The 27,159-nt window shown below is 54.7% G+C and overlaps 1 protein-coding gene across 4 annotated transcripts; it reads right to left on the bottom strand.

Moving 5' to 3' along the window:
- Positions 1-1,704: 1,704 nt before the first annotated feature.
- Plxnb2 (plexin B2) lies at positions 1,705-27,159 on the bottom strand. 4 transcript variants are annotated; one of them, XM_050128765.1, is made up of 39 exons: positions 27,021-27,159; positions 17,414-17,463; positions 16,771-16,817; positions 12,849-13,926; positions 12,513-12,695; positions 12,295-12,423; positions 11,688-11,788; positions 11,485-11,611; positions 11,160-11,313; positions 10,318-10,432; positions 10,118-10,226; positions 9,933-10,034; positions 9,588-9,680; positions 9,238-9,319; positions 9,010-9,170; positions 8,775-8,923; positions 8,575-8,683; positions 8,314-8,450; positions 8,033-8,203; positions 7,579-7,711; positions 7,237-7,464; positions 6,975-7,151; positions 6,738-6,877; positions 6,538-6,638; positions 6,146-6,375; positions 5,863-6,044; positions 5,560-5,626; positions 5,271-5,417; positions 4,938-5,094; positions 4,737-4,837; positions 4,569-4,653; positions 4,259-4,413; positions 4,008-4,168; positions 3,789-3,936; positions 3,352-3,416; positions 3,154-3,229; positions 2,652-2,726; positions 2,405-2,535; positions 1,705-2,329 (listed from the first exon to the last, which is right to left on the bottom strand). In XM_050128765.1, the coding sequence occupies exons 4-38, from the start codon at positions 13,911-13,913 to the stop codon at positions 2,431-2,433; spliced, it is 5,520 nt and encodes a 1,839-aa protein (XP_049984722.1). In that variant the 5' UTR covers positions 13,914-13,926; positions 16,771-16,817; positions 17,414-17,463; positions 27,021-27,159; the 3' UTR covers positions 1,705-2,329; positions 2,405-2,430. The 4 variants fall into 4 exon arrangements, with proteins under 4 accessions (XP_049984722.1, XP_049984712.1, XP_049984698.1 ...); XM_050128755.1 differs by having other exon boundaries at positions 1,705-2,326; XM_050128741.1 differs by lacking the exon at positions 27,021-27,159 and adding exons at positions 20,216-20,307; positions 20,454-20,469 and having other exon boundaries at positions 1,705-2,535.

The following is a 27,159-nucleotide window of genomic DNA, read 5'->3' as shown; positions in this document are numbered from 1 at the left end:
TTCAGAGGGATGTTGGCTGTTGGCCTTGCAGCTCCTCAGATCAGGACTAACCAGACACAGAATGTGCCAGTGCATTGTGGGAATAGTTCAGAAGGATGGGATCTACAGACAGCATTTGGATCCAGCCAAAACTAAATGGCTATTTCACTTCCTATTGCAGAACAGTGACTTGAGTAGGCCTCTGGAGAGCATGGGAGGCTCCCCCAAGGACACACCCATTGGTTCAGCTTGCTCCTTGGCTCTGTCTAGTAAGGTGCCTGTACCAGAAGTGTTTGTGGAGCAGGGTGTGGTGGCAATCTTTACCTCAGAGACTGAGGTAGGCAGATCTGAGTTCAAGGCCCCTTCTGGTCTACAAAGCCCATTCTAGGTCAGCCAGTGTTGTGCACTGATAACCTTGTCCTGGAACTGAATGAGGCCCTCTCACTGTTTGCAATTCTCAGTTTAACTCATACTAGCCCTGGAGTACTTTTTTCTTTTCTTTTCTTTTTTTTTTTTTTTTTAAACTTTATTTCATGCACACTGGAGTTACAGATAGCTGCTGTGAGCCGCTATGTGGGTGCTGGGAATTGAACCCGGGTCCTCTGGAGAAGCAGTCAGTGCTCTTAACCACTGAGCCATCTCACCAGCCCCGTCGATTCTTTTTGGTTTTTCAAACCAAACAGGGTTTCTCTGGAGCTTTGGGGCCTACCCTGGAACTCACTCTGTAGACCAGGCTGGCCCAGTCAGAGATCTAGTCTAGCTCTGTATGCTGTGGTTTGAGTGAGAACAGACCCACAGACAGGCTCATGTCTGAATGCTTGGTCCCATTTGGTGGACTGTTTAGGATTAGGAGATGTGGCCTTGTTGGAGGAGGTTTGTTACTGGGAGGTGGGCTTTGAGGTTTCAAAGGCCAATGTCAGTTGCAGTCTGTCTCTGTCTGCAACTTTCAGACCAGATGTGAGCTCTCTGCTACTACTCCAGTGCAGTAGCGATGTGTGCCTGCCGCCATGGCCCCACCATGATGGTCAGGTACTAACCCTCTGAAACTATAAGCAAGCTCCCAAATAGGTGATTTCTGTTGTAAGTTGCCTTGGTCATAGATCTCCTCACAGCAATAGCACAGGAGCTAAGACACACACTGACAGATTCCTGGAATTCGTGCACCACTGGTTCTCCGGCCACGGACTTTGTATCCTTCAACATCTTGTGGCATCTTGTGGTGCTGAGTGGAAGTTGATCTCAAGGCCCCCCTGAAACTCTGTGTGCACATAATTTTCATACATATGTGCCTAGAAAACATGTGCTCTAAGTGCCACCACACCTTACAAACAGGTACGGCGGGCCAGCCAGCCAGCTCAGAGGTTCAAGGAGCTTGCCTGGCCACCAAGCCCAAAGGCCTGAGTTTGATCCCCAGCACCCACAAGGTGGAAAGAAACAACCGCAGAAACAAGTGTGGGGAATGCAAGGTTAGGATAGGGCACACGCTCCTCCCCCTCCTGTGGCGAGGAAAGCCCAGTGGAGAAAAGGTGGAAGAAAGTCAGTAGAGGGTGTGGGAGCTGAAGGCGGCTGAAGCTCAAGATGCTGAGCTAGCCTAATCCCTGTGGCCAGAGAGATCCCTGATTGGCCCACACAAGGGCTGATTTTGCATCCAGAAAAAGGCTGTGAGGAGCACAGGCCCAAGGTGCATAGGGACAGATGGGCAGCCCAAAGTGAAACCCAGTCAACCAGAGTGAAAAAGACAACTGTATTGGATTTACAATAAAGATTTACAAAAAGGGGGTGGGTAATCCTGGGGGAGATGCTGTTCCAGCATCCCCAGATCCAGGCAGGGCCTCCAGGACAGCCTGTTTGACAGCTGAGACCAGGACCTCAGTTTTCTGGGTCCGTCTGGCCACCTGGGCCCCGACGTCTGACGTCCAGCTTGACCTTAGAGGTGGAGCCAGTGATGGCCCTCAAAGTCCTCCTGGAGTGCCTGCGGCCCTTGGGGAGGCTCAGGTGAGGTCAGGAAGGCTTCGTACCGCTTTTTCTTCTCCTTCCATCTGGCAGACAGATACAGTCCAGGAACTGGCCATGGGAGCTACAGGCCAAACCCAGGTTATCTGAGGCTAGGCTGCTGGTGCATGGGAAGCGGAGGCCAAGGCCCCACCGCCCCCAGTGGCCCAGTGTGGCTTTGTAAGGCACATTTGCGAATTACTCAGGAGACAACACAGAGAACACCCGATGCTGGTGCCATTGGAAGGAGCTGGTGCTGACTTGGGCGCCCGGGCAGTATTGCTCAGGAGAAAGACGCTACAGTCTACAGGAGGTGGGCCCACTTCGCCCACTCCAGACGCCTTGGGTGCTTCCTCTACTGGAGAGAGAGAACTCAGCTACAGCCAGTGCAATCTCACGCCAAGGGGCTGCCCAGTGCCATGGTACCACACACCTGCATCCTGAGGCAGCACTGACAGGTCAGAGGTCTGTAACCTTGTTCTCAAGTGCAGCAGCGATCTGCTGCAGGCGGAAGGCCAATTGCATCTTTTGGGCTGCAGGGTCCTCCTCCAAAGCATTGATGATCTAGTGGGGTAGGAGTGGGGATGGAAATGGACACAGAGGAGACCCGTCAGATCACAGGCTGGGGGTGGACAGGGGCAGGCTGTCCTTGCATTTCACCACAGAAACCCAGACCATACCTCATCATAGTACTTTTGTGTGTACTGGTACAGCTGGTGCAGTGCCACAAGTGTGTTCAAGGAGTCTGTGTGTGCCTGAGGATGACAGTATTGTACCCAGTATGAGATGGGGCTGTGGGTACCCCAAGACCAGTCCCACAGAACAGCAGGCTGTAATGCATTGGCTGCATGGCAACATCATAGATACACCAGTAAATGGGCCGCACCCTGGTAAGGCCACATGCAAAGCCCATGACCATGGGAGAAGCTTGCCCAGCCATAGCCAGTACAGTGAGTATGTCAGGGCTCGGAGCGATTCATTGCCTACACATCAGCTTCTACATCTGTTCACCCCTCCCAGGACTCAGCTACACTCAAGGCAGCTTGCCTGGCCAACATGCCCACTCGGCCACCCTCTGCTGCTCTCATCCTAGCAGTCTCAACCTGCTCTGCAGTTCAGCGCCTGGCTCAGTAGTGGGCAGCAGAGAGAACCCTTGCTCTCGCCGAGCTCAGTGGCCCTTACCCGGGAGATCTCTGCCAAGTGTGTGTTCATGTCTTGGTCGCTGACCTGCACCATCTGGCGGATGCTCTTATAGTAGCTATGGGAGAAGAAGGGTTATAGATGAGGGCAGGGTGTGAGTGGAAGGAAAAAGCGGGTGATAGACCCTGGGGTCTCTCAGGGATTCCCAGTTGTTCCTCAGCCCTCCTCCACATCACTCACTCCTCCACCATCTTCTTGTAGGTAGAGATCTCCTTTGCGTACAGCAGCTTGTTGCTGGGAGAGTCCTGTGGAAGACAAAAGCCTTGACACCGGGCTAGGCTCAGCTACTCAGTCCTCACAAAGCAGGTGCGAGGCTCCTGCTCAGACTATGAGTCAGAATGCACTGGAGGCTGGGGTGGGGATGAGTAAAAAGGAGCAGAAGTCCCGTGGGAGGTAAAGGAAAGGAGGTGGTCATCTTCCCAGTAGCCCGGAAGCCCTGGTCACCTTCCACCTGCTTCTGTCCCAAACTTTAGCCCCAAACATACAAAACCACATGAAGACAAGCTTTTGGCATAATCCAAACTCACCCCATCTCAGTCACAGCTTTCTCGCCATGGACGCTGTCCAGGCCAGGCCCGCCACCCCACCCGCGCGGTTGACCCACAAGCCCTACTCACACGGCTCAGCTTGTGCTCCGTGCGAGTACAGGCATCCATGAAGGTCTGTGCAATGACCGACAGGGAGGCGTCTACCACTTCATGGACGTGAACATCAAAGATGAAGTGAGGGTTCTTCAGGATGTTCACCCAGAACCGGAGTGGTAAACTGTAGCAGACGGACAGAGAGTGAGGGGCTGTGCTGGGCGACAGCAGGGGGCAGAGAGGGCAGGGCCTCACCTATTGGTCTTCCAGATATGGATGGTATCCTCATCCCGGATGTCATGCTTCTCTGCCTGCTCATCCAAGAAATCAAAGAAGTACTTGACTGCAGGTGGCACGGCATTCCCGGGTGCCAGCACACTTTGGAAAAAGTTGTCCACAAACTGCTGCAGTGTGCCCTATGGAGGAGAGCAGCTGGGTGTGACCCCTGGGACACAGCCCTAGGCACCAGTGTGTGGGGATGTGTACCTGTGCATGAGTGTCATCACCTTGACTGAGAGCAGCCGTGTCAGGTAGATCTCTGTGATGGCCTTGGTTCGCTCTTTCTCCTTCATGCTGCCACGCTTGGACTTGCCTTCATCTACCTCATCTGTTGGCCGCACCAAGTGCCACACGCGGTTTTCCTCTTCCAGAAGGGCATGGCCTGTGGGGAGCAATGAGCTGAGGGAACCAGATCCAGTTCAGACATGGCCTGAAGCTTGGTAGGTAGGGTCCTAGGGTCCACTAGGTGGCAGCAAAGGGAGGATGTGGTTTTCACAGGCGGTAGGGACTAGGACAAGAAAGACAGCAGAGACTCACGCTCCCCAGGCAGATCCTGTTGGCTGTCCTCTGGCTGTTGGGAGACTCCCACCTTAGACAGGATGAGGGTGGCTCCATCCCGGACCTGGGGATAGAGTCGTGAGGGAAGGCTATGCTTCTACTGTGGGATTCAGTACTATTCCCCTGCCTGGGTATCTCCACACTCACGTTGTAGTGCATAAGGGTGTTGATTCGTTTCCACCGGCCTTCCCGCTGAGAGGTAAGGTCCAAGTCAGACAGAATCTGGGCTGTGGACCCAGGACGCCATTCTGCAGAAGGACATAGCTAAGTTTTTGGAACCTAGGGCTGTATGGCTGCCCAGTCCCAGAAAGTGCTGGGCACATGGGCCTCAGAACAGGCAGTACTCACCGAGGACCACACTGTCAGGCTTGGGCCAGCAAGAGCAGGGCTGAGTGCGGTACACCTGATCAATGATCTTCTCTTTGACCTGAGATATGGTGTCGCAGTTGAGGACCTTAACTGGGATGGCCTCAATGCCTTCATCCTGAACGATCACACTCACCGTCTGCCAGGAAACACAGGATTAAGACCCAGCGAAGGGAGGACCCCATAACCACAGCTCTGCATCAGAGAGATTCCACCCAAGAAAAACTGGCTTCATTCTACTGTGTTCAGAAATGGGGTCCAAGTTCCTGCCTGGCTCAGCTTCCCCTCTGCAGCTCATGGCTCTGGGGAACTCACCAGAGGGGCATATTCGACATCATCCCCAAGCAGCCCTGTGTCATTTAGGGTGTACTTGGCCTTCTTCTGCACAGCTTCCACTGGCCCCTTTTCCACCTGGTGTTTGATGGCCTTGAAGAGCTTGTACAGGGGCTCACCTGCACTATCCTGGAGCAAGAGGGCTGTATGAGTGGGAGGCATAGGACTGATACGCACGGTGGGGCAGGTCCTCCTTCAAGGCACCAGAGAGGCAGGTGTTGGGAGGGAAGGTACCCATTCACCCACCCTTGATCCTAGGGTTGGAGCTCACCTTGAGGTACTGGTACAGACAGATGGACATCCAATTGGACAGCATCCTCTCCACCACTGTCTCAGACCTGAGGGTACACAGAGGCTTCATATTACCAAGGCCCAGCCGGCTCCAGGACCCCACCACAAGGCACATGTGAGCAGAAAGGCAGTGTGGCCCCCGTGGAGGGGGCGTAACCATCCAGAAGGGCTATGTAGCAGCTCAGACCAAGGGCAGTACCGAGTGGGGACTGGTTTTGTGTCTGTCCACGTGAGCCCCACCCCACCCCACCTGTCATTCACACAGGCTCTGTCACCCACAAACCTTCGCAGCATCAGCTTGGGGTTCTTGGCCACCACATACTGCTCCATGAGTTCCAGGAAGAGCGTGCGCATGATGTCTGTGTAGTACTCCAGCTTCCCATGCAGGGCCACTGTCAGCAGTGATGCGAAGTAGACCTTGGCACGAGCTGAGAACTCACGCTGGTTCTCTAGGGTGTGGATGAACTGCAGGGCAGCCGGAAAGAGGACACTTGAGCGCCTGTGCTACAGCCTCGCCCCTCTCTGACCCTCTGAGCCCCGTCACGGCCCGGCCCCCCTCTGCTCACATTGATGAGGAAGGATTTGCTATTAAGCAGGTTGGAGAACTGGTAGAGGGCCTGCTCCACAATGGGCCGCCGTGACTCAGGGATGTCTAGCTTGCCAGTGATCATGACATCCTTGTCCCCGTCCTTGGAGGGCAGGAAGAAGACGCGGTCGGTGTAGGTCTTATAGTCGAGCGTGGGGATGCCCGCCTCATGCACATCATTTGTCTGGTCCTCCATCTCAATCATCAGGTCTGAGAAAGGAAGGGAAACCAGAGTGAGGCATCCCTGGCTACCTACTCCTGCTTCGGCTACTCCTACCCTCCTGCAGTTTCGAGCCCTAGGAGGTGGCCTAAAAGATCCAGGGATTCTGATACGAGCAGCCTGAGGACCAAACTACTGGAGGCAGCCCCTACCTGTGAACTCCTTCTTGCAGCGGTCACGCACGCTCTCCTCCAAGCCTTCCAGCTGGGATTTAATCTTCTCATACTCACGCTCAGCCTGCTGGCTCTTCCTCCTGTTGAGCATAGAACAGCTCTCAGCTACCGGTCAGCTGCTGGGTCGGAAGGGCTGGTGTAGGAGGGATGAGGGGACTGCCACCTGGGGCAGGACTCACCAGTAGCAGTAGATGGATACGGCAATGATAAACACCATGGGCACCATGACCAGAGGCAGGATGAGACTGAGCGGCACGTCACTCACACGTGTGTCATACTCCACCCGGCCTAGCACCCACTCTCGAGAGCCAAACTTCACCTGTGTGGAAGCTAGGGCTCAGCGCAGGCAGGTGTAGGCAGCGGCGGCTTCTCCTGAGGGTCCCCAGGCCCTCCACAGCCCTCCCGCTCTCACGCACAATGAACTCAGGTAGGTTGTGAGTTGTGTCTCGCTTCTGCCGCCGCTTGGGTGGGGGCTGCACCTCTGGGGGTTCACAGTATAGATCAGTCTCAGTCAGCGTCTTCATAATGCAACGCTCAGCGCCCACAAATGCCTCAGCCTCCTCCAGCGTCATGGCCTTGTTCAGATTGGTTCCCTAAAGAGGGTCGGGTGGCAGAGGTCAGGATGATCAGCGAGACTCCCTGTGCTGTATTGGGTCTCCGTGCTGCAGGTCTCCTTACCCGGGCGTGGATGAGCTTGTTGACCTGCTTCTTGACACCACCTGTGAAGTTCTCAAAGGTAGGATCAGCCACATACTCGAAGGCACCAGCTTCAGTCCTCAGCAGGGCACGATGACCATCCATCTGTATCAATGCGGTGAGGTTGTAAGCCTCAGGTTCTTCAGGGACAGCAGGCGACAAGAAAACGACCTTGGTGTCATTGTAGAACACGTACTCAGTGCCCATGACCTGTGGAATGGGTCCAAAAACTTCAGGCCACTTGATGAAGACCTTGCCCCTACTGGTCCCCAGTTGCCCATGTTCCCATTAGAACTCAGCCCATGGCAGGACAGCAGAACTGACCGTCATGGGCTCCAGGGATCCAGCCTCCCGCCGCCGCCGCCTCCAGGACCTCAAGGGCTCAGCAATGACAACCATGGCAAACTTCTGGATGAGGCTGAAGCCCTGGCCAGTAACACTGATGCTTCGGCCACCACTGGGGGTTGGGGAGAAGCGGTGCTTGAGTGAGTTCAGCTAGGCAATGGAGTCGCTCAGCCAGCTTCCAGGCTCCACTCCACCAATCCATACCCCCAGTGGGAAGTGGCACAGTAAAAATGTGAGCAGTCAGAGGCAGGGGAAGGGGAGAAGTTGTCCTGCTCTGACCCTGCTATCTGGGTTCTGAGGAGGAAGCCCATTAGGGTGCAGTGGGGTTTTCTAGAGGATTCCTTCTCCTGCCCCGCCCAGCCCAGTTCTGCCACATTCCTCAGGTCAGCAGGCGGGGCGGGAAGGCACTAGCCAGGAAGGGGAGAGGCCACACCTGACAAAGCTTCTCAGTGGCTCAAAGGCTCGTAACACGGGGTTCTCACAGTAGGTGAAAGAGACGCCAGAGCTGGGCACTTGGGAGCCCCCGTAGAAAATTTCTAGTACTGCCGGGCCTGAAGCCAACTGTGGACCCGTGATGCACTGCAGCTGAGCCCCAAACTTCGTCCTAGGGCGGGAGGTGCTTGTCAGTAGGTGAGGCCCCCTCCATGACAGACTCAGGCATTCCCAACCTTCCCCCAGAGCCAGGAAGGCTCAGCAGCCACGGGCAACACATACACTTCACAAGGGACACCATTGAGGGTCACCCGCACATCCTCCTTGGAGCCTGTGTCCAAGTTAGTGCCATTGATGGTCAATGTGGTACCACCTGCCTGTGGCCCCTGTCGTGGCTCCACACTGAGAGGTTGGGGTTGCTGAGAACAACAGACATAGTTAGTGCCAAGGACTCAGGGGTCACCGGATAGTGGTTACTGTTAGAAGCCAACTGCTATAGGGTCAGTAGCAAAGACTGGACTCACGGCTTGGTCAGGCGCTTACTTGGTAAGTGAACTGGACATGTGGCGGTGAATGGCCGAGCTTTCCATTAACATCCACCTCAATCCCTCCTGTGAAAGGCATCTCCGCAGCCTCGATTGCACACACGATCCTGTCGACACACAGAACCCAGTTAGCTCTTTACTTACCGCTGTCCAATCAGCGCAGCTGCTGGGAGCTCAGGCCGACGACAGTTCACTCACCGGGTAGATACAGAGTACCACTTGGGTTCGAAGGCACAGTTTTGGCCAGCCACAGTGATCTTCTTGACATCATCTGCTGTGATACCCAAATTGGACCCATGGATAGTGACACGGATGCCCCCACCCAGCGGGCCTGTCTCAGGCTGGATCTGAAATTGGCAGAGCCCAGTGAGAGAATGGCTTGGGAGATGAAGACGTGGGGATGGGATACGTGCCAAGCCGTGACAAAACTCACCCTGGTAATGACTGGTGGCGGGCATTCAGAAGTAACATTGTTGCACAGAGCCTCATACACACACCTGTTCTGTCCACCGCACCACACACACCTGTAGGCAGGATCGGCAGCCAGACACAGGCTACAGTCACTGCGGCCAAAGGAGCAATTGTAGAGAGTCACTGTGGAAGAGAATGGACAGTTAGTGGTCGTTCCGGTCCCTCCCCCACCTCCCCATATTCCACCTACCTTGTAGCTTGCTGTCAATTTTCTTGTCAAAGGACTTAACATACAGGTGAAGAGGCAGCGTCTCATTAGCGTCATGGGATAGCTGCATGGGACACACAGGGACAAATGTACTTCCTGCCCCTCTAAAACCCCAGAAGCCACAGGAATCTTGCTACTGCCAAAGGTCAGTGAAGTCTGACAGGTAGACAGGAATCAGTGCTCTTCAGATACACATACCCTGAATGTGAGAACGCTCGGGGACATAGATAGAGGTGCTCAGAAACCACAAGGCACAGAGCAGGAGAAATTCTGAGTAGGCTCCAGTCATAGAGGTAATACCCACCCTCCAGCCCTAAGACCAGTAGTCGTACCTTTGGGGTCTTAAAAGAGAAGTCCCCTGACTTCTGTATAGTCACAGTCGCCTCGAACTTCAGAAGGTCACTGCCCACACAGAGGGAAGAGACCTAAAGAGAGTCCAGTCAGCAGCCTCTAGGAAAGTCGGTCAACTGTCCTACCCCCTAGAGGCAGAGAATCTGTGCCTGCAAAACCTCCCGAAGAAGCCCACCACTGAGTCTGCTCCATGCTCAGGTACCTCTGAAGACCCTCTGATCCCTCCCTATCTCTAATGTCTCCCAAGTGCTCTCAGTACTGAGTGGAGACCCAGGCATCCCAACCTCGGGAGAATGACTCTCAGATTTCACCCCAGGTCTCTCTACCTTCTCAGGATCCAAGTTCTTGCCCTGGAAGGTCACTTCTGTCTCATAATTCATGGGGATGACCGAAGGGCTAGGGGCCAGGAACTGGGGGCAGTTTTCCTCCTGCAAGAGAGCAAAGCTGCTTAGATGGAGCGTCTCTTACCACTGTGGCCCTAACCACAGTTACATCTGAGCCGCTGGCTCACCATGTGGGCACGTATGATTCCGTCTTCTGGGTTGGGTGAGGCCTCCCGACACTCGTGATACATCAGGTCCCACTGGCACATCCAGCGGTTGCTAGCACAAGAGATGCACCTGGAGAGAGGATCATAAAAGTATGAGGGGCCCGGAGTATGAGAGGAACCTAGGGCTGGGGTGGGGGCCTCAAAAGGCAGCCAGGACTCACGGCAGGTTCTCCACCAGGCTCATAGCCTCTCTGCAGTCATAGAAAGGATACTGGTGGGAGGTGAGGAAGACATTGTCACGTTTGAAGAGGAGCTGGATGCTCACAGCCACATGGTCTGCAGAATGTAGGTGGGAACAGGGTCAGGTGTAGCAGAGGTGTAGCAGAAGGGTGGAGCTGGCCCTCCCCCAATGTCCAGCTGAAAGCAGGCCTGTGCTGGGCTCATAGGATACAATATGGATACCCCAGTCTGTAGGCTCAGCTGGTCTGCTGCATGTTAAGTGGCCTGCTGATGCTGTCAAATCTGGGCTCCGGTGTCAGCTCCCAGGCCTAGGCTCATCTTTCTCCCCTGGGCTTGGCTGCTTTCGTACCCTCTCTCTGTTCCTACAAGTGCTGAGGGCAGTGGCTCCTCCAAGTCTGGGTGGGAGGGCCTTCCAGGTCCCTGTCCCTATCACTCTGTGGCCTCATGGCCTTGTTACCCCCAACAATCAAGGGACTGGACAGCTACAGCACCTGTCTTAGCCCAGACTGAGGCCTTCAGCCTCAGGAGACGGTGCCAGCAGCTGGACACAGCAATGAGGGGGGATTGACATCTGTGCAATAACTTGTGGGGGATCCTGATCTTGGTTTCCCCAGAACAGAGCACTCAGCCCTCAGGCCAAGACCAAGGTACTTTCAAAACTGGAAAATGTTTCTCCCTCCCCAATAACAGTGACCTGCACCCGGGATTGGTTTGTATATGGTGCTCAATGAACTAAAATGTGATAGAAGACAGAGTATAAGGAAAAGCTGTGTGCAGGAAAAAGGCTGTGTAGGTCCAGAGGCTAAAGGCCATGAGATCTCACCTTGGCCGGGTGGCGTGCTAGGGATGCTGCTCGGGGGGTCACAGGTGATGGCGTCCCCCTCTACCTTGGCAGGGCGTGGTGGTGATTCACCAAAGAGGCAGAGCAACTCATCCTCCTCAGTCAGGGTGGGTAGGGGGTTGACAGACAGCTGTACCTGCAGGAGGAGACACAATCTCTAGAATGTGTCTCTCTGTCTAGGGTTCATGTGGTCCTGGGTACAAGGCACCTTGTGGTTTCCTTGTTTCTCTGATAGCTCCCAGCCAGCAGCTGTGTAAGGAGAGCCCCGCCTGGCCCTGCACAACACCACTTGCCACCTGTCACATACCTTCCCTGGGGCCCGCCGGCTCATGTTCTGTGGGTTAGCATCAGTGATGGCCACACAGGACTTGTCCCGGCTCCACAGCCAGTGGCCATTTTCCTCTGCCCGCGAGCACTCGGCCTTCCTGGTGCATCTGCAAGGACAGAGAATCATCTCAGCTCCAGCACTCTCTGGCCTCCAGGCCATCGGGGCAAGGACAAACTGCTCACCGTCCCTCGACGACACACCAGCCACAGTAGGGATCTTGGGAGTCACGACACTGAGCACAGGTTTGATAGCTCTGACATTCTTGCACTGGGAGCCGGAACACCTAGGGGTGAAAGAGCAGGACTTTGGGCAAACGTGACTTACAGACACCATGCTCTTCTGGGACTACTGACAGGGAATCCCCTGGGCCAGCTCGATTTATAACCACCTACAAGCTCAGGGCAGGATCAGAAAAGGAAACTTTGTTGAGAAAAGGAAGATTGGAGCTATAGCTTAGTGATGAAGCACTTGCCTCGCAAGCAAGCATAAGAGCCAGTTCTAAACTGGACTGGTGCAGTCTTTAATCCCAGCACTCGGGAGGCAGAGGCAGGCAGATCTCTGTGTGAGTTTGAGGCCAGTCTGGTCTACAAGAGCTAGTTCCAGGACAGGCTCCAAAGCTACAGAGAAACCTTGTCTCAAAAAGCCAAAAAAAAAAAAGACCCTAGTTCTAACTCCTAGTGCTCAAAAGGAAACTTCAGATAACAATGGTGCTACTGAAGACTCGGAGACAAGAGCCCAGACTCTGCCCAACTGTTTAAGGCAAGGCCCAGCACATCCTCTAAGCCTGACCTTGTCCTGGGTCATAGCATACAGACTGGACAGGTTTCCAGACAGCGCCAGGTCTTGCTTGATTTTCTTGTTGATGTCTACCGGGATAGAGCCATACTCGGCAGAAGTGCCATCTGGGGCAAGGTACACCTGTAAACACCAAGGCGATCCATGAGAACAGGGGGCGGGGGGGACCATGCCCAACTGGCCCCTCTGAACCTTGCTGCCTGGGGCAGTACCTTAAGGATCCGGCCATCGGAGGTGCCCAGGAAGGCGACAACATGGCCATTCTCGGCAGTTACCGTCACTGCTGTCAGATTCAGGCCCCCACGGTACAGCAGGGCTGTGGTGACGAGTCCATTACGACTGCCCAGTGGATAGGGCAGATGCTCCGAGCCACACTGGAAGCTCTTGCTGGCACCCTGTGGATCATAGCATTAGGACGGGTCCTTGGCTCCCAGACTTTTCCCTACTAGGGCTCCAAGCTCTAGGAGTCAGACCCTATCATCCACAACTCAAAGATACTCTGACACTCAGGGGGGAAACATACACCTATGAACAGGTAAGACACGTACTGCCGCATGGCCACCACACTGGATGTCTCCGTGGAAGGGTTTGTAGAAGGCATCATCACGGCTTGTGTCTCGGGTAACTGTGTAGCAGGCATCACGGTTGTCTTCCATCTTCTTATTGATGTCATCTAGTGGAAAAACACAGAGGCCTGCACCAGGCCCCCCACTGCTCCGGCCATCTCTGCTGAAGACAGCATAGAGTACTCTGCCAGCTACAGAAGCTGCTAGGCAGGTACCAAAGAAAGAGCCTTCGGAGTCACTGGGATCCTGACACTGCAGGTCCATCTCTACGTAGGAATAGTAAGAGGGGTCATCTTTGCACATGCGTGCCAGCAGTGTGCGGTTCCTGGCAGGGTGCTTGTCTTGCTGGTTGAAGATGAAGAAAACATAGACGCCATCCTCAAACGCTGCAACAAACTGCTGAGTGTTAGTAGACAGGTAGCCAGCCTTGAAGGTGGTATGGTCTGAGTAGGCCTCAAAGGCCTCCCGGCCCTCAACCCTGTCCAGCAGGCGGGTGCTCACGATGATGCCGTTGTCATGGGGCCCATTGCCTTTGCCCACAAACAGCACTCGATCACCATCAGGGCTTGTGGAGCTCACCATCCCCACTGTGGCCACTCTCTCATCATTGCTGGCTACAAAGGACTTCTCACCGCTGCCATCCTCATAGAAGAGGCGCACCGAGATATTGCTCAGGGCACGCAGAGCACAGATGCCCTTGAAAAGGCTGCCACACTCGACAAGGCGTTTCCCAGGCGGGTCGAGCAGCAGCAACTGGTTGACGTTGTCAGTGAGCACTGCTTCATGGCACTGGCTAGCCTCAATGGGTGGTGTGCACTTCTTGTTATCCATGGCGGGGCCTGTGACCACATGCTGCTGGAGATGCAGGTCAGCACTCAGCTGGTAGAGTGCGTTCACCGCCCCAACATATACCACACCTGAGGCCTCATCCACAACCAGGTGGTTCAGCTCTGTGTCACTGCGGAAACTCTCCGGCTTGCGGGACCGTTGGCTCAACCCTAGGCCCACCAGACCCAGGAAGGTCAGGGCCCAGAGTGACATAGCCATTGCCCCCAGAACTCTGTGGGGAGAGACAGTAAGGGTCAGACAAGCCAGGCCTCTCCTCATTCAGGTCCTACCCTGAATGTCCAGAATACAGGCCATAGAGGGATACAATCCTGAGGAGCACCCAAGGGAGAACTCTGGGAAGATCCCTAGCTATTTATACACGTTCCTCTCAAGAAGCTAAAGGTGGTCTCGGGGTACAAACCCCAGACTAGTGGACGTGTAGACCCATACTGCTTGAGACCAGGGCTGCAACTCAGGGTCATGCCCATGAACCCTGAGAACACAGTCTATTTATATCCACTTCCAAAGCTCCCTGGCCCAGGATGGCCCTAGCTCCATTCATAGCCCTCCATTCGCTGCCTCCTGGGGAGGGGTAAGCAGCATTAAATCCACCAGGTTAGAGGTGTGTGTATGGAGGGGGGTCTGTGTGGGTCTGTCTCTGTGTCTGTAAATGTGTGTGCGTGCGCGTATATGTGTTGTGACGTGTATGCATGCATCATTCAGGATCCTGGGTTAAGAGTCCAATTGGAGGAAAATCTAGGGTCCCACGGGTAGACCGTGTGGACAAACTCAGCTTTGTCTCCTAGATGCCTGAAAACACTTTCAACTTCAGGATTTACTGAGTGTGCCCGAAACAGTATGACTACCCTGGGGCACAATGGCAAGGATGCCTCCAGAGGATCTAATATCCCCCTATTTTTAAGACCACTCTAGGGTCTGGTGTTGGTGGTGCACACCTTTAATCCCAGCACCTGGGAGGCAGAGGCAGGAGGATCTCTATGAGTTCGAGGCCAGCCTGGACTACAGAAAGAGTTTCAGGACAGGCTCCAAAGCTACACAGAGAAACCCTGTCTTGCAAAATCAGGGGGAAAAAAAAAAAAGACCGCTCTAGGGCTGGAATAGACTTAAGAGCACTAGCTGCTCTTCCAGAAGACCCAAGTTCAATTCCCAGCTCCGACATGGCAGCTCATAACCATCTGTAACTCTAGTTCCAGTGAATCTAATATCCTTTTTTTCTTTTGGCCTCTAACAGGTACCAGGCACACAGGCGATAGATACACAGATAGTCATGCAGACAAAATACCCACAAAATAAATTTAAAAAGTACCTTAAACATCACCTCTTACATATTCTTATTCCCCATAAAAAATTAAAATTTAAACATAAAACAATTCTAGGTCACGCTACCCAGGCTCTGTAACTTTCCAGTTACAGATGAGGGAACAGAGAGGAAGTAACTTGCCTAAAGGCAGCCTGGACGAGGTGGGTGGGTCAGGAGGCTGACCTGCCTCCAAGAGAACCCCTAGCTGGAATCCCTCTCCTCGGAGAGGCCCCTGCTCTGCCTGTGTCCAAAGACATCTCTGAAATGTAGGTTTTGTCACGAGGTCGTGGCTTTTGTCACGAGCGCTGCAGCTCTGCCAGCTGCCCTCCGTTTCTATTCTGTACCCCCACAAAGCTCCTCAGACCTGGGAGGTATAACCCACGGAGGAAGGAATAAGCTCGTGTCCAGTAGAAAGTGTGGTGCGGGAAGCAAAGTGCAAGGCAAGCCAGGTCTCATAAGAGACTAGGTTAGGGAGGTGTCAGTGGCTTCAGTCAAAGACAGGAAGACGTCACAAGTCCTTCAAGACCTCGATTTAGCCCAGTCTAAGATTCCAAGGCTTGGCTCAGAACCTGGAGCAGCATCCAGACTCAGGCCCACGGGGACAGTTCTGTGGTTCACTAACCAATTTCGAGTCCAGGTTTCTCCATGCAAGTCCACTCCCCATAGGCCACCACACCAAGGCCTGATCACTAGGGCCTGCTTGTTCATAGCTCACCGGCTCTCTAACTCACCAAATCACTGCAGCTTGTCAGCTCCCAGGAGCAGAGAATGAATGGAATGTTCCCAGCCAGGAGGGGGTGGAGGGAGGGGGTGAGGCGTGGGCGTGGGAGGAGCCACAGTCTCAGCACAGCTGAAACCTAACCACCCTCTTTGAAATGTGGTTGTGCCAGCCTCCGCCCCTGACCTCTGCTGGTAAACTCAAGGCTTGGACCTGGAGCTAACTAGCTAGGAAACCCTCTACTCTTATCTGGACCCATAACAGCACCTTATCCAACGGCCCTCCATGCGCTTCCCAAGGAGACCTGCCAGGTGGGCTTCTCTCCATTAATCTCAGGCAGCGGAATGGCCACCTCCTCCCTATGCTTGGAGCTCACACTCTGGGAAGCACACCTACATGGCTGTAGGGTCACTGGAGGAAAACTGTTCCTGGACATCCGGTCACTAGTAACTAGATTGGGCCCCAGGCCTGCACACCAGAGGGGAAACCTGATTACATGTGAAGTTGTACCAGAAGGCTGGGGCTGAAACTTGCCTAGCATATATAAGGTTGTAGCTTTCACCTTCAGCAATCCTACACACCCATACACCAAGGGAGTTGGCTAAGGAAGCGCCAGGCCCAGTGTCTTCTGGGTGGTTAAAGGGACCTGGATTGTAGTCTATAGGTAGCAGCTCCCTGCTACTTCCTGGACAAACAAGGCCATGAGTGACCTGCCTGGCCAGGCCCAGGAGCAAAGAGCACCTGACCTTGACAGCACTCTGGCAGAGGCGCCAGGCACAGCCAGCTAAAGCTTCCTGCCGCTGCTGATGTTCCGGGAATGGGAGGGCAAGTGCAGGAACTTCCTGTTTTGGATTAGATCCAGGACCCCTGTTTGCCTGGCTAGTGGGGATTTCCTCAGGGGTACCAGTTAGCTTTCCTCCCCCTGAAGTTTGGAGGTACACTTCCAAGAAGCCACATATTCAGAGGTACAGCCCAAGGCCCCTGTTGTGGGGCCCCGTGTCATTTTCAGCACTTTTGGGCTTACTGCACTCACTCACCAAGGCTCCAGTGGTCTCAGTCTCTGTTGTAGGCTGGCATCAGGACTCTGTAGGAGGCAAAGAGAGGAGTTAGCAGTCACTCTGGTGGCTGATGCCACCTATCACCTCTATCTTCTCACTCCCGGTAAGGCCCTCCTTGAGACACTCCCAGGCATCCAGCCCAGCTTCTAAAGCAAGCACATTCACCTGGTCTTTGCAAAACATAAGCAAGTCATGCTACTTTGTCTTCTGCTCAGAAGCAGGCAGCTTCTTTCCAGTAAGTCTGCGGTTCTATCTGTTCTTTAAAACTACATGCATAACCAGGCAGTGGTGATACATGCCTTTAATCCCAGCATTCGGGGATTAAGGGCAGAGGCAGGTGGATCTCTGAGTTCGAAGCCAGCCTGGTCCACAAAATTGAGTTCCAGGGCTGCCACAGCTATACAGAGAAACCCTGTCTCAAAAAAAAAAAAAAAAAAAATATAAAAATTCTTTGCTCTTTTGAGACACCGTGCTCTAGGTATCCCTGGCTGTCCTGGAACTCACCCTGTAGACACAGTTGGCCTTGAACTCAGAAAACAACCAACTAAACAAACAGACAACCCAAAACACAATATGCATAGCTGCTTTCTGAAAAACACGTAGACAGGGCAAATCTACTTACTAGCTGTGTGACCTTGGGCAAGTTAACTTCTCTGTGCCTCATTTCCCCATCTGCAAAATGCACACAGTAATAGTAAATTAACCCTAGGCATTATAAAGATTAAATGAATTCATCCGCGGAAAGCCTGAGAGTGTTACACTATAGCACTCAACGGCTCTTCTATTGTATTCTTCCCCTGGAAACAGTCCCTGTAGGCCCAAAGGGAAGTACAGACCAAGGGTACTTACCTCTTAGCAGGTTTATTGGAGGGAACAATTTGGCAGCTCACCCAGCTGCCAGCCAGAGGATACTCCAGAGAAAATGCATGGCAAAGGGTCTACGTCAACCTACCAAGATCCCATATAACCATATTCTCCAGTGTGCTACCTCCTGGGTTCTCAAAGCCCTCAACCCAACCTGTAGACTGTGGGACCTTTAGGGGCAAGGAGGAAGATACAACCAACCATAGTTCAGACGCCACAAGCCTGTCCTTAGCCTTGCTAGCCCAGCTAGCTACACTTGTAGGCAATGTCCACCTCCAATCCCACCAAGATTCTCACTTGCCCTGTGTAGCAGTTTTCCAGGATTCCCCTAGCCCATACCCTCAGACAGTTGGCCCAGGCCTGGATCTACAGTGAGTCCAAGTAGGACATCATGTCCCCCACATGGCAGTGTCCTCAGCCCATAACCCGGTCAAGGGACAGAGGGCAACTTTTTGTCCCCAATACCCAGCACAGCCTTTATGACAAGAACCAACAGGCTGCTCTTCAACACAGCAGCCAAAGCACAGGACAGCATCAGCCCCAGGAGAATTCTGGGACCCAGCAGGCATTGACTGCAGCTAGCAGAAGCCTTGTGCCACTCCTTCGTGCAGACATGCCACCTGCAGCCTCTCTGCGCCTGGGGGCAGCTCTGGTTTTCTCTGGCCCTTGCCTGTCGGCCTCCTCTAGCTTTAGAATTCTCACAGCAGACCACCTAGGTTCCAGCTCTCCATTTGGAGTGGGGAGGTGTCTCCTAAAGGCAAGGCCAAGGGAAGATAACCTCTTCTAAGCAACTCTGTCATACATACTTCAGAAGGGTCTGATGAACCACACACTGACCGATCAGGGCCCTCACACAGACTCCATTGAAGGCAGACCAGCTTATCTCCTCCTGAATCAGGACCCTCTGAGCTAACACTTCTTAGATATAAAACTAACATCGCTAATACCCTCTAGGTCACCAAATCCTGGGCTGATGCTCCCAACAGTCACCTCTGTCTCCCAGGATTGCTCTCTCCCCAACAGCCGAGACAAAGAACTCTGCCACAGCACTGTGAGACTTCAAGATCACTCTGGTTCAGATCTAGCTGCCTCCTCCTGGCATAGTTACATAGACATTACAAAGCTGCTCTGTGCAGTTTCCCCGTATGTAGGTTGAGTATAATAATAATATCCACTTCAGAGAGCTGGCCAACTATTTATCCTCCAGCACCCTGACAACAGTCATCCTCTAGGATCTTACCAGGGAGCCCTCTGTAGGCCAGGTCTGACACAGGGAAGAGGTGGGGGCGGGGAGAACCAGTGGGAATACAGTGTTGAGGGATAAGAGCACACGCAGCCAGTGCCAGCTCCCAGGTCTGGAACTTAACAGCATCTCCTCAGCCAGAATTCTGAGGGCGAGCACATCCTGGACTGTTTGGGAAGCAACAAAAGCCCCTCGTCAGCTGGATGCTCTGAGGCTTCCCGCTTTGGGTTCCTCTTCTCAAGGCCTCTCTTGATGCCAATTCAATGGCGCGGGGGGGGGGGCGGGCACGACACAACCAGTTGAGTTCCCTTACTCTAGAACAGCCTCGCAGGGTAGGGTTAGATAGAGTTGGGGTTCGTTTCTTAGTATGAGTGGCTTTTTGAGGCTCAGATCAAATCAACGTTGGAAGTGTGGCCCAACCGAAGAGCAGAGCTTGGATCTCCCCAGAGACCAAGACAACAAACCAGGGACATCAGGGACTGGTAGGGAGACTGGGAACGATCCCGCTAAAGCCAGGATTCTAACAAGGAGAGTGGGAACTGCCCCACCCCCAGGACAGGAGAGGGACGCCTAAACAGCGGACCACACTCTAGGGGCGCAGGGCCACAGAGAAACCGAAGCTGCCCTTCCCCCGCCGCAGCTGGCAGCCATGAGGCGGGGCGTCCGCTCTCAGAAAGCTACGAAAATCTGCAATTAGCTGCGAGCGTTAAACAAATCAGGAGAGACAAAACAGGCCGCGGCGCCCGCAAATCCAAGCCTTCGCTGTTTTCAAAACAAGCCTGAGGGAGGGGCTGCGACAAGGGTCTGCGCGGAGCTCGACGCCTCTAGGAGCATCGCAGCCACAGACTTGGTATTGCACCCGAAACCGACAACAGGATCGCGTAGAAGACCCCGGAAGGGGGGGGGCGCGGTTTGTGCCCGAGTACCTGGCTCCACCCACCTGACAACCTGGTCAGAGTACAGTCCGAGAGGTTGAGTCGATCCCTGCACCCCGGAGCCAGCCCTGGCCTCATTCCTCATAGGCAGGCCCAGGTGTCAGGGCCCCTCCCCCAGCGCCGTTTCCGCCAGACTCCTCGGGGATCACAAGACGGTTACCTGGGAACTGCACTGGAGGCGGACCCCAGATGTGGGCGAGGACGCGCGGCCAAAGCTCCCCCAGGGACCTGGCCACGCCCACGGTCCTAGAACCCAGCGATCAGACCCCCACGTTCTAATCAGGATCGTTTCCAAATTTTGGCCCCGCACCCCAGCGCACATCTAGAGGGAACACGTGTACTGCGCTTTTGGCGCCAGCCTCACCAGGTCGGGGAAACTCACAAGGCAATGGGCAGGTGGGAGTCAAACCTCGGGTGACAAAGGCAGCAGAGGCAATCGTCAAAAGTCAAGAGCCATATCCTTGCAGTGCTAATCTGGTGTCAGAAACAGCAGAAAGCAGAACCGGCCATTACCTACCTAAGACCTCCCAAGCCTTGGAAGGAAAGCAATGCGCGGCTCCGCCCCACTGTCTGTAGCTCCGCCCCCTCCCAGGGTCAGTTCCCGGGCTCGGCCCCCTTACCGGGGGTCAGCTAACCAAGCACGACCTTGCCTTCCAGCAGCCTCAGGCCAGACCACGGGGATATCCGCCCAGACTCCTTAGGGGAAAAGCCAGCCCTAAGGAAACTATGCCACCTGACCTGGAGCAGGGGTGGGGCTCCAGGGAAAGGCAGATATGCTAACCTGAGTCAGGGCTCAGAACCTCTCAGGGATCGGAGTAAGAACGCCTCCCAAGCAGAGGGTGTCTTCGGCCTTTCCCCATAAATCCGAGCCCCTGGATTAGGTTCCAGGTTTAGGCCCACCTATGCCCCCCCCCATTACAGGCTCTAGACCAGCACAGCCCATATTGTTCCCTTGCTTTCCCTCTCCCCGAGTGAATCCAACCAAGGCATCCTTCTGTCTGAGGCTTCACCTCCCAGGATCTCCACTACTGGGCCTGGCTAACCTGTCAAAACCCAAGGGCTTCCTCAGGCCTCCCCTTCCCTCCCTTAGAGCCAGCTGCAGTCTCTGTATATTATGGGGAACTTAGACTGGGTTCCCCACACTGCCAACCATTGAACTGGCAGGCCCCCATGACCATCTTTCCCCCCATCTCTCGGTTTAAAACCCCAACCACCACAGTGTCTTGCCTGGGCACGGGAGAGCCACCCTAGGATCTCCTGGCTCCAGCATTCCCCTCTTTACCTATCTACACACCAGCCTCCAGACTCATCACGCTGCAGCGAGTCACCTTCTGTGGACATACTGTGCTCCTAGAGAACCCACCCCCCAAACTCGGCAAACTGAGGGAGGTCACAAATGGTTCCTGTTGCCACCACCACCTTCAGTCAAGTCATCGGGACTGGGAAAGTCCAGACAGATGCCAGGCAGGGATGGGGACTTGAGGACCCTGCACTGCTGGTTACAATGTTTACCTTCCTATTCCACTTCTCTCCACTCCTGCCCTACCTATGCCTCTTCTCCCCATCTCCTTTCCCAGCTTGGCCAAGTACTGGCTAGATGCTGCTCACTGGGGCAGCCTGAAGCTCATGGAGGCTGCAGTTTGCTCAGAACCAGTTCCACAGTACCTCCCGGGATTCAGCAGGGGTGGGGGTTGGGGGGTACAATTCAGTGGCATGGGGGCGGATGGGTGAGGGCCTGAGTGAGCGAGGAGCCAACCAGGCCTGTAATCTCCTTGTCAGCCTGTCAGTGTCTCATCGGTCACCCTAGCCCCTCCTCCCCCATCACTGTTGAACCCTACAATTAGCTTAGGGCACCTCGCCAAGCCTGGGTGCCAGCCACCACTCATGACCACACACATGTGCAGGCACACACATGTCCATGATGTTGCCAGAGTCTTGCCAGCAGGAAGGTCTTGCCCCAACACCCAGAATCAATTCCCAGGCATGACCTAAAGGGGCTTTGCAAATGTGAGATATCCTTAGGGTCCTCATACCAAGTCCATCCCAGGATGCCCCAGAGATTTGCTGGAGCTGGGAGGCCCCAGGGGCTGGCCTTAAGGGAGGGAGCTGCTCATTGGATTCTCTCACCTGCACTGGGGGGGGGGGGCTGGTAGGCACATGGTACTTTAAGGAGTGCTGAGAGTCTGAGGGTCAGACGGTGAGCAGGGCGTCATGTACCAGTGACACAATGGGGCAAGCACTCCAGGCTTAGGGGAAGAGGGCCTGGGATTTTCCAATGAGGAAATGCCCAGCTTGGAATGGGAGGTGATACTGGTGTGTACATGGGGTTGGGAATGTAGAGCCCCTAGTTCCAGTTCTTTCCTCTGGTGAGAAGCATGACACACCAGGCCCCTCTGTTTAAGTCTACACGGCACACTTGAAAGAGGTGAAGAGAAGTGTTCCAGGGAGTACGAGGGAGGGGCTGCCTAGATCCCTCCTCCTTCTGACATAGGTTTTGTGGCGGAGGCATCTCAGGGTGATTCCAAATCAGGCCTGATGGTAAGGAGGGGAGGTGATCCTGAGGTGGGGAGGCTGAACCTTCTGTTCCTAAGGTGAGTATAGGGAAATACTTCTGAGGCTGGAGTAGTGAGTGGGTCATTCTAGAGCCCTTTCTTTCCCTCTGTGATGTACCCCTCATCCCTGACGTCTTATCCAGATCAATTAAAAATAGCTTTTCATTCTTGCTGGGCAGGGAAGAGGTGCCCCAAGTATCAAACACATGATGATGGGGCAGTGTGACCCACAGCAGGATTCTTCTGTGTCCCAGGGTATCTGCTATCTTCCACAAAGAGGGCAGAAAGCCCTCAGCCTCTGAACCACACAAAAGCCACCTGGTTCCTCCCAAGATAGACCCACACTCTTGTGGAGCTATCCTAAGACCCAGCAATTGTCTAGCTTACAAAAGGGTGAGGGCTCTTGAGAGGCTATGTGTCAATCACAGAACACTCTCTTAACCACAGTCACCAATGCTGCCTACTACATATCCTACTGTTGATTGAGGAACTCCAAGATCAAGACGGCCCGTGACTTCCGCACACAAATAGGAAGTGTTATTCCTCCACAGAGACAATGGGTTCCTAGTGCATCCCCAGGTATATCCTGACATTTGGCACAAGCCCATCAACAGTTCTACAGGTAGATCAATGCAGGACACATAGTATGCTGGTTCAGAGGCCACAGATCAGAGCAGCTCGTGGAAAAAGCTCTAGCCCTGTACATAGCTGACCCTCTTACACTGCCTCTGATGGGCTCCCAAGAGCTTTCTTGACACAGGTAACCATCTGAAAGACCAACATTAATTCGTTTTCCTTCCTTTTTCACCCAGGGACCCCATGGGAACTACTGAACAGCTATGCCAGGGGGACCCCTGCCTCCAAGTACCTGGTCCCTGTGTCCAGACAGGACACGTCCCCAGGCCAGGCTGCTGGGCTGCTGACAGAGCTGGAGTTAGAACTAAGGCTACACCTGTAGGACCTCCCCCTCCCCCCTTCCTCTCCTTAAGGCCTGGAGCCAGGACCCAGCTGACACCAGAATGGGGAACTGCAGGGTTTCTCAAGTCTGGAGACCTCAGGGATCTGAGGAAGAAAGAGGGTGTGGGCACCAAGCCCAGCCCTGGCCCCAGGCAGTGTCCCAATCCGGGTTGAGCCCCTTCTGTGTGTAGTCCACTGGGACCCCAGGCAGCTCAGGTGTGAACTCAGCAGTCCATGGGGACACCCCAGGGAAGGCTGCCAGGCATGAGGGAGGCAAGGAGCCAGACTGGGGGAGGGGACACTGAGCTGCAGAGGCGGGACCAGAGAGTGACAAAAGACAGGAAATAGTGCCACCACCTCCAAGTCTGGAACAGCTTGAGGTCTTCCCAGTGACAAGATTGTCACTGTGAAGTGCTTCAGATCCCCCTCCAAGAGGAGGAGTTCACCGTCCTCGACCACTGGGGAGTTGAGTCCAGTCACTGTCACAGGTTGTGAGCTTCAGAGTAAGGAAGGGCCCTCTAGGGTGGGGACACAGGAAAGACAGCAGGGGACTTTCCTATCCTTTCAGATGCTCTAATGGGGTGGAAGGGTCAGTAGGGTGTTCCAGAGGCAGCACCCGCCAGAGAGCGCAGGACAGGGCAGAGTCCTTGCTATGTTAACTGAGGGGAGCAGGAGCAGTCTGGGGATGTGAAACTGTGCAAAGGAAGAAAAGAGTCACATGCGGTCTGGGATGAGACGAGCTGGGGCAGCTGCCCCTAATACCCTACTTCAAACCCCGACCCCCACAACAGACACACACACACACACACACACACACACACACACACACTACAGCCCTTCCCAGACTATAATTAGTCAGAACCCAGCCCCACCCCACCCACAACCCCACCCTAAACACAAACAGCCATTAGCCCTAGGGGAGGGGCTCTACCCAGCCCCTACCCCTATCTAATCACCCAATGGCTTGGCACAGAAGGGTGGTGAGGCTTGTAGGGGCAGCCTCAGCCTCCTCCACGGGCTCTCCAGAGCCTGGACTACCGCAGGCCTTGGTTAGAGTTTTAACCAACTTACCTCCTTTCCCTCACCAAGCCAGTCCTTTAACAAGAGGCACACAACAGGGACAAAAATCTTACTCCCTAAATATCAAGAGCAAAGCAGGGAGCAGGAGACAGCAAGAGGGACAGAAGAGGACCTAAGCAAGGAGTGGCAGATTGCAGGGTGACAGTCCTCTGTGGCAGGCAGGTATGCAAACAGTCTTGCCTAGGTGACAATCAAGGGATAGTGCTAGGAGGTCCTCCCACCAGTGACTCTTGCCTATGTGTCCATCCAACATCCCTGAGGAACTATTAGCACTAACCGTCAGGAGAGGTACCAGGCAGAGGACAGGACATGGAGATGTTCTACAATAGCTAGAGATCAGGTAGGGGGGACATGAGCCATATGGGCGCCTCTGTAGGCTGTCAGCCCAGCCCAGCCCAATCCCTTCCAATCCAATTTCTTCTGCTTGACTAGCAGGGGCTAGGGCCAAGTCCCTGGGCTTCCTGCCCTTGGGCATCAGCTGCTTGCTCTACCTCCCAAAGTGGTTGGTCTCCATGTAGGCTCCTGGGCAGTCATGAGTCCTAGGAGCCAATTCAGGAACGTTCCAACGACTTCTTGTAGGGATCTTTATCTGCTCACCTGTGGGATGTCCTGACCAGTATCACATCCCAATGTTGGGGGGCGGGGGGGGGCAGCCTTTCAGGGAGCGGCTGGCCAGTGAGAAGACAGGAAGGTAGCCTTGAGGTTTAGCTCCAGGAAGACCCCAGGGATTTGTTTCCTGATCTAAGCCATTGTCAGGAGTGGGACCTGTCCAAAGTGTCCTTAATCAGTGTGCATGGTTTTGAGGAGTGAACCTGGTCTTCCACATGGGTCTGAAGTACTTCCTGCCCCATGGGATCTCTCAGAGGAGCCTTGGCGTATTCCAGGCTAGGCTGGGCCTACAAAGGAGCCGACCTTGAGTACCTTTTCCAACCCAAGGTGACACATGCCCTCCTACCCCGCCCCTGACTGGTGGGAGCAGTCCTGGGAGGGAGGTGAAGGAGCTGCCCGGACTTGCCAGTCCCGCCCTCCCGGGGTTCTCAACCCCGCCCTCCTGGGGTTCTCAACTCACGGCCCGGAAGTGGGTCCCTTCAGCCTCCCCTCAGCTTCAGCCTCCTCTTAGGGTAGCTGGAATCGCTGGACTCGGCTGGATAATCCAAAATAATTCCTCCTTGGCAGGCAGCCCGTGGGGGAGGGGGGGAACACACATTCCAAACTCTTGTTTTTCTAAGTAACTTCCCTGAGTTCTTGGGGCTAGGAACCTCTGGCCAGTCCTCGGTCCTTCCCCAACTCCAAGGCAGGCTGTGAGACTAGGTGCCCAGGGCTCCGTAGTCTACCTGCTTATTTCGGTCTTCTCTGGAAATTTCGATACAACACAATAAGGCTTGGCACATTCCACAAAACACCTCACATGCTCGCCCTACTTTCGTAGGAACGTCACCTCCTGACCAAAGAGCAAGAACTCTTCCCACTGGCAGTCCAACTTTCTGATGGCATTCTCTATAAACCAGGGAAGTATCTGGGTGTGGAATCAGGCTGACAGTTCCCACCCTCAAGGTGTGTGTGGGCAGTTTGAGGAGTTCAGCTTTAAAGCCATTAATACAGACCGAAGAATAGACATTAGATGGGGCACTCCCCAAGGCAAATGAGGGCCCTGAGAGCCTCCGTTCCTCAGAACATTACACTGGCTTTGGGGCCTAACTTCAGCTCCAGTTCTGACCACCACCACCATGGTGGCCACTGGCAGACCTCCCTTCCTGCCTATCTCCAAAGAGTTAGAAAAAGGAGTCAAGTGACGTGGCCAGAAACTCTAGTAGGATTCTTAGGCTCAGAAACCCCCACATAGGGAGAAAGGACCCACACACACACACACACACACAAAGCTGTCACACAGCCTGACTAGAGGAATACAGTAAAAACACATGCACGAGAGCTCCCTGCAGAAGGTACATGGAACTGTGAAAGCACCTTCCAAGTTCTAAGACCTCTCTCTGTCCTAGGTGTCCCTCCAAACACCACACCAAGGAACTACACTTAGAAGCTGCGAAGATCTTGCCGGGAGGCGTGGGGCCTCACCAGGTACTACTGGGTGTTGGTTCTCTCTGTCCCTTGTTCCCTGTCCCAGAAGGTGTGAGGACTGCTGTGGTTGTGCGCCTCTGGAAAAAAGTCCCAACAGAGCCCGGCGTCCGCGCAGGCTTAGCTTGAGAACTGGGGCCTGGAGGTCCGGCACAACAGGGATGACTCGCTCTGGTCCGTCGATTCGGCGGCGAAGAGGTAGGGACGCCGGCCGCGAGGGAGGGTTTGAAACTACACCGGATGGAGCGCAGCCCCACTGGGTCGATGGGACCCGGCCTGCCAGGTCAGTCTCCCAACATCCTGGCACGGAGGGCCTCGTCGCCAACCGGTGGGGAAGGAGCAGCCAGGCCCAGCCGGTTGTACAGACAGACACAGGGCAAATACGCAGGCCCCCGTCGCCCTCCACGCAGCGGCACTGCCCTAGCACCCCCGCGTCCGGGTGCGCAAACCGAGGCCGAGCGGCGTGGACGGCGAAGCCTGGGCCTGTGCGACGCCCCCCGCAGTTCCCGTCCCCAAGTGCGGTACCTGCTCCTCCGCAGCCGTCGCTCGATGGCGCCGGGGCCGCGCTCTGCGTTGCGCTCCGGCCCGCGCGGCTGCCATGGAGACGGGCCTTTGTGTGGCCGAGGAGGGGCCGGAGCGCGCGGGAGCTGCCGGCCCCGCCCCC

Source organism: Alexandromys fortis, unplaced genomic scaffold (genome assembly GCF_014885135.2).
Source record: "Alexandromys fortis isolate MF-2015 unplaced genomic scaffold, M_Fortis_MF-2015_v1.1 scaffold_28, whole genome shotgun sequence".
NCBI lineage: Eukaryota > Metazoa > Chordata > Mammalia > Rodentia > Cricetidae > Alexandromys > Alexandromys fortis.
The sequence above is the reverse complement of the archived record's forward strand: the minus strand, read 5'-3'. Positions and strand labels throughout refer to the sequence as shown.

Bases quoted from the DNA above. Each gene is read 5' to 3' on its own strand.
- Plxnb2 (XM_050128765.1), bottom strand. From the start codon at position 13,913: ATGGCTATGTCACTCTGGGCCCTGACCTTCCTGGGTCTGGTGGGCCTA. The intron at 5,418-5,559 runs GTGAGCTCCAAC...CTCTTGCTCCAG, and splicing joins GTCTGTACCAGTACCTCAAG to GATAGTGCAGGTGAGCCCCT. The intron at 3,937-4,007 runs GTGAGGCCCTGC...CGTCTGCTACAG, and splicing joins CATATCTGGAAGACCAATAG to TTTACCACTCCGGTTCTGGG.